At 30.2% G+C, this 14,334-nt stretch overlaps 5 protein-coding genes across 5 annotated transcripts; all 5 read left to right on the top strand.

Moving 5' to 3' along the window:
• The first annotated feature begins 4,347 nt into the window (after positions 1–4,347).
• On the top strand, positions 4,348–4,884 carry LOC125877983 (uncharacterized). Its single transcript, XM_049559277.1, has one exon. The coding sequence runs from the start codon at positions 4,437–4,439 to the stop codon at positions 4,716–4,718; it is 282 nt and encodes a 93-aa protein (XP_049415234.1). The 5' UTR covers positions 4,348–4,436; the 3' UTR covers positions 4,719–4,884.
• A 2,256-nt stretch (positions 4,885–7,140) lies between these two features.
• Positions 7,141–7,534, top strand: LOC125877991 (uncharacterized). The gene has a single exon (XM_049559286.1). It carries the CDS (start codon positions 7,234–7,236, stop codon positions 7,483–7,485), a length of 252 nt encoding a protein of 83 aa, XP_049415243.1. The 5' UTR covers positions 7,141–7,233; the 3' UTR covers positions 7,486–7,534.
• A 1,106-nt stretch (positions 7,535–8,640) lies between these two features.
• Positions 8,641–9,344, top strand: LOC125877987 (uncharacterized). Its single transcript, XM_049559281.1, has one exon. The coding sequence runs from the start codon at positions 8,816–8,818 to the stop codon at positions 9,071–9,073; it is 258 nt and encodes an 85-aa protein (XP_049415238.1). The 5' UTR covers positions 8,641–8,815; the 3' UTR covers positions 9,074–9,344.
• Positions 9,345–11,053: 1,709 nt separating this feature from the next.
• On the top strand, positions 11,054–11,607 carry LOC125877988 (uncharacterized). Its single transcript, XM_049559283.1, has one exon. It carries the CDS (start codon positions 11,181–11,183, stop codon positions 11,430–11,432), a length of 252 nt encoding a protein of 83 aa, XP_049415240.1. The 5' UTR covers positions 11,054–11,180; the 3' UTR covers positions 11,433–11,607.
• Positions 11,608–12,978: 1,371 nt separating this feature from the next.
• LOC125877985 (uncharacterized) lies at positions 12,979–13,714 on the top strand. Its single transcript, XM_049559279.1, has one exon. It carries the CDS (start codon positions 13,203–13,205, stop codon positions 13,464–13,466), a length of 264 nt encoding a protein of 87 aa, XP_049415236.1. The 5' UTR covers positions 12,979–13,202; the 3' UTR covers positions 13,467–13,714.
• The last annotated feature ends 620 nt before the right edge of the window (positions 13,715–14,334 follow it).

Here is a 14,334-nt window from a genome sequence, read left to right as displayed (position 1 = left end):
TCATATTTTAAATGGGTAAACAACGAGTTACCCAATGGATAATATAGGTGTCCATATTACCCATATTATTCCATGAGTCAAGTTTCTCGCATGCTCAATGAGCTCCAAAATGACCAAGTCATAAAGCATTTTTTTTAAATTAAGTCATAAAGCATTTAAAGACATTAAATGATCAATTTGGATAATGAAGATAACTAAATCAGACAATTGTGACTGGAACACCTTTGTCAAATGACAATTAAGTCTGCCTAATCCACTTATTGTTATTGGAAAAAAGAGATACATTTGTGAACTTTACAGAAAGTTGTTTTATTTTCTACTCAATCAAACTCAATTGTTTGCATCAATGTCATCTCTTGTGTGTTACTACCTGACAAGTTTCTAAAAGTTCTTCAAACATTTCTTCCATCTTATGTCATGACTGTTGAAGAAGAAGGAAGCTGACGATTGGAACATGTCAAAGGAGCAGGTCCAATGAAGCTGACTGACGAGTTTCCAGCACTGCTCTAGAATTAGAGTCGCACTAGGATTAGACTACTTATATTAATTAGTATTATATTACGACTAGAATTATATTATGATTATGATTATATTACGACTAAGATTAGATTATTTATAATTGCATTATTATTATTATTATTATAGTAGTAATATGTATTGTAATAGGACTCTAAGTATAATTAACTTAGGACTCTACAATTCTCTCCCTATATAAGGAGGTTGTAACTCAACATTATTTTCATCAATACAATCCTTGAATTCTCTAATCATAGATGTGAGACTTCTACATGGTATCAGAGTATAAAAGCTCTTCCGCTCTCTGAGTATTGATAAAAAAGAACAAAAAAAAAACCACACGTTGCAATGGCCCCTTCTACCGAAATCATGTCAACCTTCTCACTTCACCAAATCATTGTTGCTTGCTCTATTAAATCTAAGCCAACAAACTACACACAAATATCTCAATTGATTCATGTGATGAAACAAACATATCTCATCACAAAGAATGAACCAAGTAAAAACAGTTGTTCCACTGGACAAACTGCTGGGAAAGTTGTAGAGGTCAAGAAGGATGCAAAAGATAGTGACACCATTGCTGATTGGAAGGAAAAAGATGCGTTACTAAGGAGTTGGATCTCAAACTCCTTGACCGAAAAAAGCATGCACCTAACTGTGGGCTGCTCAACTGCCAATGAGGTGTGGGACTGCTTGGAAAAAGCTTATATTCAAGTAACAAAAATAATTAATTTTGTTAGAGGTTTAGATCTCAAATACAAGATCTTTAGGACAATCACATTAGGTAAGACACTATATTCCACCCTTAATCAATTTATTTATGCTCTCACGAGTTTTGATAAAAGGGAAGATGAAGAAGAGGTGTCACAACAAAGTCATAACATGGTATTCTCTACTAAAAAAGGCAGGGGAAGAGGAGACAACAACATCAACTCCAGAGAAGCAGGTTTCAAGCCTATTGGACAAGCCTACTGGACATGGAATAGGTTCTCAGAATAGTCAATATGGACCAGGTTCTCTGAACAATAAAAGTTCTCAAAATGAAAATAATGAGAGGAATAATATTGAGTTATGTCAAATTCGTGGTTGGAATAATCATACTGCTCTTAAGTGTTTTTTACTGGTGGAACTACTCGTATCAATCTGCAAATGAACTATCACAAGCAACGACTAGACATCACATTCATACCGAAGCATTGACAAAACAAGTTTTTGCTGGGTTTTCAAAGTTTTTTTTTGCTGCATATTCGAATCAAGCTAGGAGTAATTGTTCCCTCTACTCACTAACTTGAGGGGAAGTGTTGAAGAAGAAGGAAGTTAACGATTGGAACAGGTCCAATGAAGTTGACTGACGAATTTCCAGCATTACTCTAGAATTAGAGTCTCACTAGGATTAGACTACTTATATTAATTAGTATTATATTACGATTAGAATTATTATGATTAGGATTATATTACAACTAGAATTATATTATGATTAGCATTATTATTGTAGTAGGACTCTAAGTATAATTAACTTAGGACTCTATAATTCTCTCCCTATATAAGGAGGTTGTAACTCAACATTATTTTCATCAATACAATCCTTGAATTCTCTAATCCTAGATGTGAGATTTCTACAATGACCTCTAAAGCCTCTATGGTTTGTGGTAATGTTAAATATTGTTGTTGCAATATGAGACGGTTTAATCCAGCTTCCGCCAACTGATCAATTGGAGATCCACGATTAATTGTTCGGCAGCATGTTAACTCCAAAAAGACGAAGATGATGCACCTACAAGGCCACCACTTCCAACAAAATTTCCACAAACTCTTAGTGATTTCTGCTATTGTGGATTGTCCTTTGAGATGCGATGATTTGACAAAAAAACAAAACAAAAAAAATAAGATCATAGGTATGCAGAAACTTTTAGATAGCTAATATACCATATGCAGGATATCGAAAAATTGAATTTGCTTTCTCACCTTTCTCACAGAGAGAGAGAGAGAGTGTTTAGAGAACTACTACCATGCAGCTCCAGATCCATTTCCAATGAAAATTGACTCAATGTTATAAATACAAACACTCTCGATGTGCTGCTATTAGCTTGGTTAATGTAGAGATTACCATTTACAACAAAAACAAATACACCTAAAGAGCACCTTATTCCAAAATGATCAAACAAATCTCAATGTTCTGCTATTAAAAGAAGAAGATGGATTTTGGAGAGTTGACATCTCCTCAATGAAGAATCTATACAGAAATACCAAACATGCTCACTACTTCACTAATTGTAACTTGAGAGCGATCTGCTAAATCACTCGGTCGAATTCGGAAAGATCCAGATCGAGTACATTTTAACCAAACTAGCAATTAGAGGCAAATAGTGTATTTAAGACATCAAAAATTTAAGTAGTGTTGATATTTTGATGAAATGATGATATGACAGATCGATTTCATTTTGACATGCTTGCAAATAATTCTTCAACTTAATTATTTTGTATTTGGTGGACTTGATTTCAAACCAACAAGGAAGAAGAAGAGCATCTTAGAAGATCTCAAGTGTGTGTAAAATTGAGTGAACAAATTGCAATAACAACTTAATTTGATTATAATAACACGACTTAAAGAAGTAAATTTTCAAAATGGAAGGAAGAACACATCTTAAAAGATCTAAAGTATAAATTGTGGGAACACAAATTGCATTGCACGCATCGATTGGTGACCATCATAAACAAGCATTTTGCCCGTTTGACTATAAATTTTCGAAGTAGTATTTAGAAATTTATTAGATTTTAAAATATAACACAATTTCATACCGATATAAGTCACTAACTCGGATTTGGCTCCCCCTCCAGTAGTCCATCTGTTTAATTTTATTTAGGGAAAAAGGACAAATATACCCCAAGTTATTCTAAATGGTATGTACATATCCTTCGTTATACTTTTGGGACATTTGTGCCCCTGCCGTCCAAAAATTAAAGCATATATACCCTTTACACTAACGGATATACACGTGTCATAATTTTATCCGCCGATTAAATATCGGATCAACGGATAAGATTGCGCCACGTGTCCCTATTTAGTCTTCCGTTTGAGTGAAGGTCATATATGATCTAGTTTTAAGACGACAGGGGCATCAATGTCTCAATAGTATGACGAAGGATATCTACATATCATTTACGATAGTTCAAAAATATATTTATCCTTTTTCCCTTTTATTTACTACATGTGTCCCTCAAAATTAATAGATGGTTCAGATTATTTGCTAAAATCAATCATTTAACCATAGTCAAACATTATCTTCCTTTTTATTATTTGCTTTATATGGAGTATAATAAGTTACTGTATTAGAAACAACGACAGTACTTACCAGAGGTAAGATTTGTTTTGCAGTTAACGTAACTCAACATTTCGATGGTTTCATTTTCAAGAACTTTTCCCATGGTTCAACTGGAGTTTCTTTAATCCAAGCCAAACCATGTGATAATTTTCATCTGCATATTATTATTATTGGCATTAGACACATCAGCACATGTCACTCTACGTGTCTCCAATCTAGCAGCTATTCCAAACAACAAGCTACAAATTCGGTGTGCTCTTTACCCACCCACCCCATAATTGTGATCATAAAAATAATGTATCTACTAATTAAAATACCAATTACACCCTCCTCAATACTGATCATTAAGAGATTAACCCAAGGGCAGAAATATACTTTCCATCCCAGAAACCATGCTCCAAAACCACAGGAAACACAACCAAAAGCCTCTAGTTTTTTTTTCCTTCCAACAAAGGCACTATATATATATATATATAGCCATACAGAGAGAGAGAGAGAATTCAAAAACCAACAAGTTATTCAAGTATTTCAGCAAAAAATTAAACACTCTCACAAATATAAAATATCCAAGAGTTTTGAAGAATCAAAGATTAGAAAATGAGTTCAACGAGCAGAGCATGGGTCACAGCAGTGAGTTTAGGAGTAGTAGAGGCATTAAAAGATCAAGGAGTTTGTAGGTGGAATTACACAATCAGAGCCATAAATCAGCACGCTAAGAACAATGTACGCTCATATTCACACGCCAAGAAGCTTTCATCTCAATCTTCTTCTTCTTCTTCTTCTTTGGTTTCTGCTAACAAATTAGAATTGAAAAAGGTGAAGCAGTCTGAGGAATCTCTGAGAAAAGTCATGTATTTGAGCTGTTGGGGGCCTAATTGATCGAATCCTCACAGCAGTTAGATTTCATTAGTGTCATTTTTTTGTACATGTAAAGTATTTGACAATATTGTAAACAATTTTGAGAGCTTGGGCTAAATTGCCCCCATCAACTCTAGTTGAAAACAAATTTCTGCAAACCAATTTCGAAACATGATCAGATTTACTACTCTCTGTCAAAAAATACTTGTCAATTATTGATTTGAAGAAACTATATAAATAGAAGGATTTGAATATAATAATATAATATCTTGATTGTAATAGAAAAATGACTATAATTAAAAGGAAATTTTCGCGAATTGCCACTCTAATAAACTTAATTATGCTCTATAGCTATAATTTGCATATTTACGGTTTGTAGCTACAGTTTAAGCTACCTCCTTTGTATAATTCACGAATTTGTATAATTTGCGGGTACATTTGTATAATTCAATTATTTTTGTATAAACTCAAAATAATGAATTTATACAATTACAAACATCTGAAGTGTAGACAATTATATAAATTNGATTTACTACTCTCTGTCAAAAAATACTTGTCAATTATTGATTTGAAGAAACTATATAAATAGAAGGATTTGAATATAATAATATAATATCTTGATTGTAATAGAAAAATGACTATAATTAAAAGGAAATTTTCGCAAATTACCACTCTAATAAACTTAATTATGCTCTATAGCTATAATTTGCATATTTACGGTTTGTAGCTACAGTTTAAGCTACATCCTTTGTATAATTCACGAATTTATATAATTTGCGGGTACATTTGTATAATTTAATTATTTTTGTATAAACTCAAAATAATGAATTTATACAATTATAAACATCTGAAGTGTAGACAGTTATACAAATTTTAAATTATACAAAAGTTACACAAATTATATTATATAAATTTCAAATTATCTAAACTGTGAATTATACAAAACTAAAAAGTTGTGCCGCGTAATTATAATAAAAAACAGGTCGCGAATTATAATTAAGGCAAACTATAACTATGCTAAACTAATTAATTAGTATATGTTTGATTATACGCATAGTTTTTACTCAATTAAAAATAAAGGTAAATTAAGACTGTAAAGTTATCCATTAATTTCATAAAGTGGATATGTATTTTTGGATATCCCAAAATAATATAATGGATAACTATTATTGGACGGAGGGAGTAGCAATCAAAAGATCACTCTATAACAAAAATATTTTTTTGCCGTAATAAATATATATCTTAACAAATAGTGTTAAACATTTATCAGTATTAGTTAAATTGTCATGCGGTCCAATATAGTTATATGTTTTTATAGAAATATTTAAAACATATTTAGTGAAAACTATGCTATTGTCGTTAATAGTGAATTTATATTATCAAAATTAATTTAGAAAAACGGAGTTAATTTTAGAAGAAAGTCAGAGGAGTAATAATAATAATTGAAAGAAGCGACAAGGCAAAATAGTCTGAAGACTCATTGAGGAAAGTTATGTACTTGACCTACCGGGATCCCAAATCTCAATTTGATCTTTTCTTAACAAATGCTTTTATTTCAAATATTTGTGTAGAGCTAGAGAGGAAAAAAAAGAAGAAGAAGGATACCGTAAATAGAGTTGAATGGAATTCCAACTCAATAGAAGCACGTATATCGAAATGTGGAAATAATTACAAGATGAACTAATAATTTGACAGATCAAATAGTATATTGTATCGCTTCATCATGCTTGCATATAATATATTTGCGTGTTATTTTAGGATCCGAAACATACATATAAATATAGAACCACAATTAAAATTACTAACCTTTGTCTAACACATAAATTGCATCGTGGTTTTGATTTGAGTCCCGATTAAATTTGAATCATCCCAGAAAATCTCATATTTATGATATCTTTAATAAAGACGATTAGCTGTCTAATCGGACTCGAAACCTCCAGAATGAAGAAGAAATTATGTATGCTTTTACTTGAATTTCAAGGGAAGTGATATAAAGTTCACCAAGTTCTTTTTGAAAAAATAAAAATCACTCAAATTTACCTAAATGAAAAATAAATTTACTTGAAAACAAATGCGCCATTCTTAGACCCATCCAAGTTTTGGATTCTCACTTCATCCGTTATTTTTCTTTTTTCGTCTATTTGAATTTTGTATGCTTTTGAGAAATAATGATAGGTTAATTTAGAAAATAAATAATCAATATAAAAAGTAAAATACAAAAAAAAAAAAGTATTAAGGATGACAAAAGCGTGCCGTGCTCCAACTCGTGTCTTATTTTAAGAAATCACAATGAATGAATGGAACGTCTAGAAAACCACTGGCGGTAGAACCCACAGTAACCCAAAAACCAGTGGCACATCACTTTCTAGCTACACTCTCTTTATCCAATTTACTCTTCATGCCTATATATTCAGCCTTAGCCCCAACTTTTAAACATCATCTCTAAAATCATCAAATCTACTAGCCATCAAAACAACAAAAAACAGAGAACCAAAGCAGAAAAACAGAGTTAAATTTTAGAAGAAATAAAATCAAAATGAGTCTAAGCAGGAGAGCGTGGATAGTAGCAGCCAGCGTTGGAGCAGTGGAAGCCTTAAAAGATCAAGTTGGATTGTGTAGATGGAATTACCCATTGAAGTCATTGGCTCAACACACAAAGAATAACATGAGATCTTATTCTCAAGCCAAGAAACTTTCTTCTTCATTAATTGCGAAGAATGAAAAGGCAGAGCAATCTGAAGAATCATTCAGAAAAGTTATGTATTTGAGCTGTTGGGGTCCAAATTGATTGTAATTAAATAGGACTACTGTCTATTTCGAAAATTATATGAGAAAACGTGTTGATATATTTCGATAATTTGTTGCTTTGATGACAAATCAGCTATTCCAATATTTTTGCATCACTTCAATGAAATACTATAGTATATGGTTTTTAAAATCTGAAATTAGAAATAGAATTAAGATCAAACAGCATCTCAAAAGATCAGTACAAATTAAAAATATTAAATCACGAAGAGTGGAAATTGAAAATGTAAACTGATGCTTTCAGGCACATTTATTTGCATTTTCTTAACATAAACTTAGGTATAAATTGATAAATTTTTCTGTAGGCTTCTTGTGAATAGTCTTTACCTAAAGAAATTTTTTCTTTTGGATTGCTCCCTCTTTCTTCAATTTCTTTCAATTGGATCAGAATATATTTCCAAGTCAAATAGTTTATTTATGCATATTTCTATTTCCATATCTCTTTGAACTGTAATGATCAAAACAATATCATATTGACTTCTTCTTTTTCTTTTTATACCTTTTCATTCTTAAAGTTATCTAAACACTTTCAAAATTAAAAAATAGCTTAACAGTCAAAAATCATTAAAAATAAGTTATTAAGGGTATATCAAAAGAGTGTTTGAAAACTATTGAAAAGAGGTGAATATATCCGATGTAACATAACTTTAACATACCAAAATATATCTTATATAGATAAAATGGTGTGAAAATCGTTACTAAGCATTGTGTGCGCCATAGTATTAATCTTATACATATACATATAGTTACTTTGATACATATTTAACTTTTATTGTGTTTTAATCATCGTATTATATTATATTGTTATCATTTTTTTAATTATTACTTTCGGAGAATTACATTATACATTAGAAAAGAAACGATATACAACTACATTATGTTCAATCATCTGACATTGGTTTCATTTGAATATCCTTTCCCATGGTTTGGGCGCAAGTGGATTTTCTTTAATCTCGCCAATCCGTGTGCATTCTTATTAAAATTTTATTTATTTATTTTAGCCTCATTTATACCAGAACATGTGTCACTCCAAAAATCAGTGTGCTCTCCAAATATAGTACACGTAGTAATAATTGAAGTGCCAACTTCACCTCCATAAACACACACCTACCTCCAAAATTGGAAAACCATGTTCCAAAAACCTCAGGAAAATAAAAATAGCACAGCCAAAGCCACTAGTTTTATTGAGCAATACTTACCTATATAGTATATAAAATCATCCATTCATCATCCCAAGTAATTGAATCCAACAAACACAAAAAGAACAAGTCTTTGTAAAAGCACTCACAAAAATAGTAAGCCAAAATTTGAAGATGAGTTCAACAAGCAGAGCATGGGTTACAGTAGTGAGTTTAGGAGTAGTAGAGGCATTAAAAGATCAAGGTGTTTGTAGGTGGAATTACACAATCAGAGCCATAAATCAGCACACAAAGAACAATCTACGCTCATATTCACACGCCAAAAAATTATCTTCTTTGATTTCTACAAAAAGTGAAATGAAGGAGAAAGCTCAGCAGTCTGAAGAGTCTCTTAGGAAAGTTATGTACTTGACCTGTTGGGGTACATATTGAATTCCAACTGTTAAATTTTTTGATATTCTTATGTACATATATATATATTCCTTGAGAATTTAGGAGAATGTTGAAGCAGTAGTTTTATAGCTTGAGGCTTAATTGCCTTGTCAATATTAATGGGAAAACATTTTTTTTATAGTCCATATTGATATTGACGCTGTTCTCTAATGAATCATGTGAAATTTGTAGTTTTGAAACTTTCCATCTATTTACCAATGTAAAATGGTTCAAATTTACCTGTAAATTATATAAAATGGAATTAGTTTTACCTCCGTTAATATTTTGGGTTAAGTACATTTTACCGTTGCTAAAAGTTCTTATTTTTGAAGAAAGCTTGGAATTCAGTAATGCCGTACTCACTCCGTTTCTATTTATATATCATCATTTGCCTTCATAAGAAATCAAGTAAATTTATCATTGTCTTCTTATTCAGTGGTATTTAAGTTTCACGCCTCATAACATTCTTATTTAGTGATCTAGAATTTAAGTTTTTAACAAATAAATAAAAATTAAATTGTTTGATTAATTAAATTAATCAATGAATATGAATTAATCATTTAAATTTCTTATATCAGTTAAATTCATATTTTTAAGACTAATAATTCTCAAAAATAAAATAGGAAAAAATAAGAAGAAAAAATAATTTTTGAGCATTTGACATTTTTCGATTTTCTTGGTGTAATTGACGGTAAGATAACAAGGAGGAGAAAAGGAAGAACAAAATTAATTGAATACTCAAAATTAAATTAGGAAGGAGGATTTTAATTTTACTTTAATTTTGAAAGCACATTAATTCTTAATTACAGAACATGTAGCCCGTCTTGATTCCTTGTAATAAAACCATTGGTTTATGAAGAAACCAGTGGTTCTAGTCAGTTTCGTCTACAAATATTTTCCGAATAATATATTATTTGTCTCAATCAATTATGTATATTAGTGGAGTTAAATTTTTTTACTCCCGTCTCAATTTATATAACACTTTTTAAATTTCGAGATTCAAATAAATCTATTTTTTATAGTAAATTTCTCATATATCTTTTAATTATTTTGAATTGTCAATTATTGTATAACTTATAGTTTAAAAATATATAAATTTCATTTTTAAAAATTGAAGATTCCACGTGCAAATTCTTAATCAAATTTAAATTGTTTGACTCTCGAAAAATGAAAAGTGCCACATAAATTGAAACTGGGAAAGTATTAGAAAGCCAAAATATAAAAAATCAAGTACACAAAAAATAAAAAATAAAATAATATTATACATATATATAATATTATATATATATATATATATACTATTAATTATATTTAATTTATAATTTAATTTTTCACTAACAAGATTCAGCTGAAAGAATTTAAAATATATGAATCTCCATGAATTTTAAATCTCAGCACATTAGTAGAGGCTCATTATTCTAAAGTCTAAAAACTTTTACTTGGTAGTTGTGCAATTTCAGCAGGAGATCAAATAAATTTCTTAGAACCAGCCAGGTTCCATTGATTATTCTAAATATATGAAGTATTTTCTTAATTTTAAAATAATTAAGTACATTATTATTTGATAAAAATTGAACATATTAAATATATATATATATATNATATATATATATATATATATATATATATATATATATATATATTTAATGTGTAATTAATTAAATTATTCTTATGTAATAAGTATTTCTTTAAAATCCAATATTATTAAAATATAAAAATATAATTAAAAAATATGTTAATTTTTATCGTGAATTATTTAAATGACATCTGTGATAAATAAAAAATTGACTCTTTGTCTTTTTCTCAGTAAAATTTGAATACTGTCCTTTTTTTCAGGGGTTAAGTTGAGAAAAACAAAAAATAAAACCACTGGCTTTAGAGCCCACAGTCGCCATAAAACCACTGGTTTATCACTTTCTAGATTCTTCCCCTTTACTTCTTTACATCAGTATTGTGCCTATACAGTTAGCCCCAATTTCTCGACATCATACAACTCAAAAACATTCAAATGTACAAGCAATCAAAACATCATTGAATCAATTCATATAGTATATCAAAAACAAAGCAGGAAAAAAAAGTGATTAATTTTATAAGAAATTTAATCAAAATGAGTTCAAGCAGGAGAGCGTTGATAGTAGCAGCTAGTGTTGGAGCATTGGAAGCCTTAAAAGATCAAGTTGGATTGTGTAGATGGGATTATCCATTGAAGTGTTTGGCACAACACACAAAGAATAACATGAGATCTTACTCTCAAGCTAGGAAACTTTCTTCATCTCTGATTGCAAAGAGTGAAAAGACAGAGCAATCTGAAGAATCTCTGAGAAAAGTTATGTATTTGAGCTGTTGGGGTCCAAATTGAAGATTTTAATAGTGATGATAGGAGACAGTATAAAATGTAAAATTAGGCTATGATTGTAAATAGGGCATACTGTATTAGTTAAGGGCATGCCATTTCAAAGATAAGCATGTATCTTGAAATCTTCCAACAATTGTATGTGAAAAAACTCTATGAATAGAGTTGATCTTTCGGTGAATTCAGGCATTAACGGATCAACTAATTACATCACTTCCAGCTAGTATGCTTAATTATAAGTAATGCTGTAATACTAATGAATATGCATATGGTTTTGAAATTTGAAATTCTTAAACAATCATTAAGCAAATCAAGTACTCTCTTGTATGCTAATTATTTGTTCAATTTTTCTTTTTATTTCTCCAGACAAATCAATAAAGTATTTCTTTTTACCTATTATAATAATATTTCAAATAAATTAGAGAGTTACCTTAATTTGGTAACTCAAATTTTAGTATTATTTAATTTATTTAATTATATTTCTTATTAAAATATTACGTAAATTTTAAGGATAATTTTGTTTATTATTATCCATATTCCATCATATACGCTCTACATAATCAAGAGAAAAAAACCAATCAAGCTGAAATAATCTTTGATTTAGACCAGAGTTAAGCTGATCGAGTTAGAATATAATCGAATCCAAATCAAGTCGAACCTAAATAAGTTTAAAAAGTTATATTTGTACACACTACAACGTTAGATTATTTTTTTACCTAGTGAGTATGACATGATACTTTTTAAATATCCTTCCCATGGTTTAGGCTCTAGTGGCCAAGTGGCAGATCTAAGATTTAATGTTGTGGGTGATCTGAAAGTGGTGGAGTCAAAAATATAAAAAAGACATATTAACAGTGAGATTCAAACTCAAACTCAACAACACTAAAAGAACCTTAAACACCCATCCAAGAACAAATGGACCAGCTAAATCATTTGTTCATTGGATACTCTATGTTAATTTTATATAAATATCTCTTAATTTCAACATAGATATATATATTCGGGGACGAGGTTAATGGGTACTCAAGCTCCCGGCGGACTCCATGTGGGTCCTCCCCTGGGCTAGACACAGAGGCGTATCTAAGGGGGGGTCATTGGGTTCACGTGAACTCATGGTCCCCTCCCGAGATCATATATAGTAGTGTTATATTTTAAAAAGTATACTGAATTATAGAGTGTGAACCCGCACTTGAAGTATCACATAATGGGATTATGACTGGGTGCACTTCTCTCCGCAAGGCTAGAAATTTGAATTTTATATTTTTCTTTCTAAAATTAGATAACACTTCTCTAAGTGGTAATTGGTATGTGTATATATATATAAGGATTAAGTTTAGATCTATAATTTTAAAATTTTAATGGTTTTCAGTAGTAAAAATCTAAATGTCGAACCGATCAAATTTATATCATAGATCAACCTTTTTATATCAATGCACCCATCATCTCAAAATCTTGAATACGCCTCTGGGCCCAGTCAGCCAGTGGGTTTTCATTTATCTACCCAATCCGTGTGCATCCATCTCAAGTACTCATTGTTTTATGTATGCATTTTGGCATTATGCACATCATTCTGCTAACTGCAGAAATGTACATTCTTATCCACTCTCTATAACTGAAATTTTGGAAAACCATGCTCCAAAACCACGTGAATTGAGATAAAAGCCATTAATTTTATTGGACACTTATCTATAAATTCAAAAGCATCAAATCGCTGAGAATTCAACCAGCACAATATCGAAAGCAAATTAAACCTTTCACAAACTTATATTAGAAAAAATGAGTTCAACAAGCAGGGCATGGGTTGCAGCAGTAAGCGTGGGAGTGGTAGAGGCACTAAAAGATCAAGGAGTTTGTAGGTGGAATTACACAATCAAAGCCATAAATCAGCACGCAAAGAACAATCTACGCTCATATTTACAGGCCAAAAAAATGTCTTCTCAATCTTCTTCTTCTTCTTTGGTTTCTGCTAACAGTAAAGTGAAGCAATCTGAAGAGTCTCTGAGGAAAGTCATGTATTTGAGCTGTTGGGGTCCATATTGATCAATCATAATAGCAGTTATATCTAATTATTGCTGTCATGTACATAGTTTTTGACAATATTGTAAATGATTTTGAGAGCTTGGCCTAAATTGCTCAATCAATGGAAAAAAAATTCTGCAATCCCAAATATCTGGAAATTATACTCAATTCTAGTGGTTTTCATTTGGTTTCGTGTTATTTGACTTGTGTAATTCTTTTTTATATTTTTCAATTTTGTAGATATATAATTTTTATATTAAACCAATTCAATCACATAGATTAATATGCTTTGGTTCGAATATTATGGAGAATCTGATATTGATCATCCAAAAATATATACATTTGAGAAGAGTTATGCCATGCCTCCCATTTTCTTTCCCTAAAGAAAATTGAACATATTCAATTTTGTACCATAGGGTAGGTAATTAGGATTTCTAGTGTACAAATTACTACTCTTTATTAGGGGTGTGCAAAAATCGAACCGATCGATAAATCGAACCGAAAAAAGTGTTATTGGTTTATTGTTATTGGGTTATTGGGATAATGGTTATTTAATGGTTTTACAAAAAAAAATTATTGGGTTATCGGTTCGTTATTGGTTTTTAATATTGGGTTATTGGGTTAACCGATAACCCATTAAGAATATAATAATTTACTATTTTAATTTTTAGTTATACATATATATATAATATTAATAAAAATATTAATATAATTAGTAGTATATTAGACTAAATATATAAAACCCTACGCAATAATTAACACTACTTAACAATTAACTCTCCTCTCTACTTTTAGTTATTTAACCTTTAGGTTTTACTTTTTAGTATTACTTATTTACTTTAGTTAGTTTATAATTGACTAATATTAGCTTTTGCACGATTGTAAATAT

This window comes from Solanum stenotomum, chromosome 9 (genome assembly GCF_019186545.1).
Source record: "Solanum stenotomum isolate F172 chromosome 9, ASM1918654v1, whole genome shotgun sequence".
Taxonomy (NCBI): Eukaryota; Viridiplantae; Streptophyta; class Magnoliopsida; order Solanales; family Solanaceae; genus Solanum; species Solanum stenotomum.
The sequence above is the reverse complement of the archived record's forward strand: the minus strand, read 5'-3'. Positions and strand labels throughout refer to the sequence as shown.

Bases quoted from the DNA above. Each gene is read 5' to 3' on its own strand.
- LOC125877988 (XM_049559283.1), top strand. From the start codon at position 11,181: ATGAGTTCAAGCAGGAGAGCGTTGATAGTAGCAGCTAGTGTTGGAGCA.
- LOC125877987 (XM_049559281.1), top strand. From the start codon at position 8,816: ATGAGTTCAACAAGCAGAGCATGGGTTACAGTAGTGAGTTTAGGAGTA.
- LOC125877991 (XM_049559286.1), top strand. From the start codon at position 7,234: ATGAGTCTAAGCAGGAGAGCGTGGATAGTAGCAGCCAGCGTTGGAGCA.
- LOC125877985 (XM_049559279.1), top strand. From the start codon at position 13,203: ATGAGTTCAACAAGCAGGGCATGGGTTGCAGCAGTAAGCGTGGGAGTG.
- LOC125877983 (XM_049559277.1), top strand. From the start codon at position 4,437: ATGAGTTCAACGAGCAGAGCATGGGTCACAGCAGTGAGTTTAGGAGTA.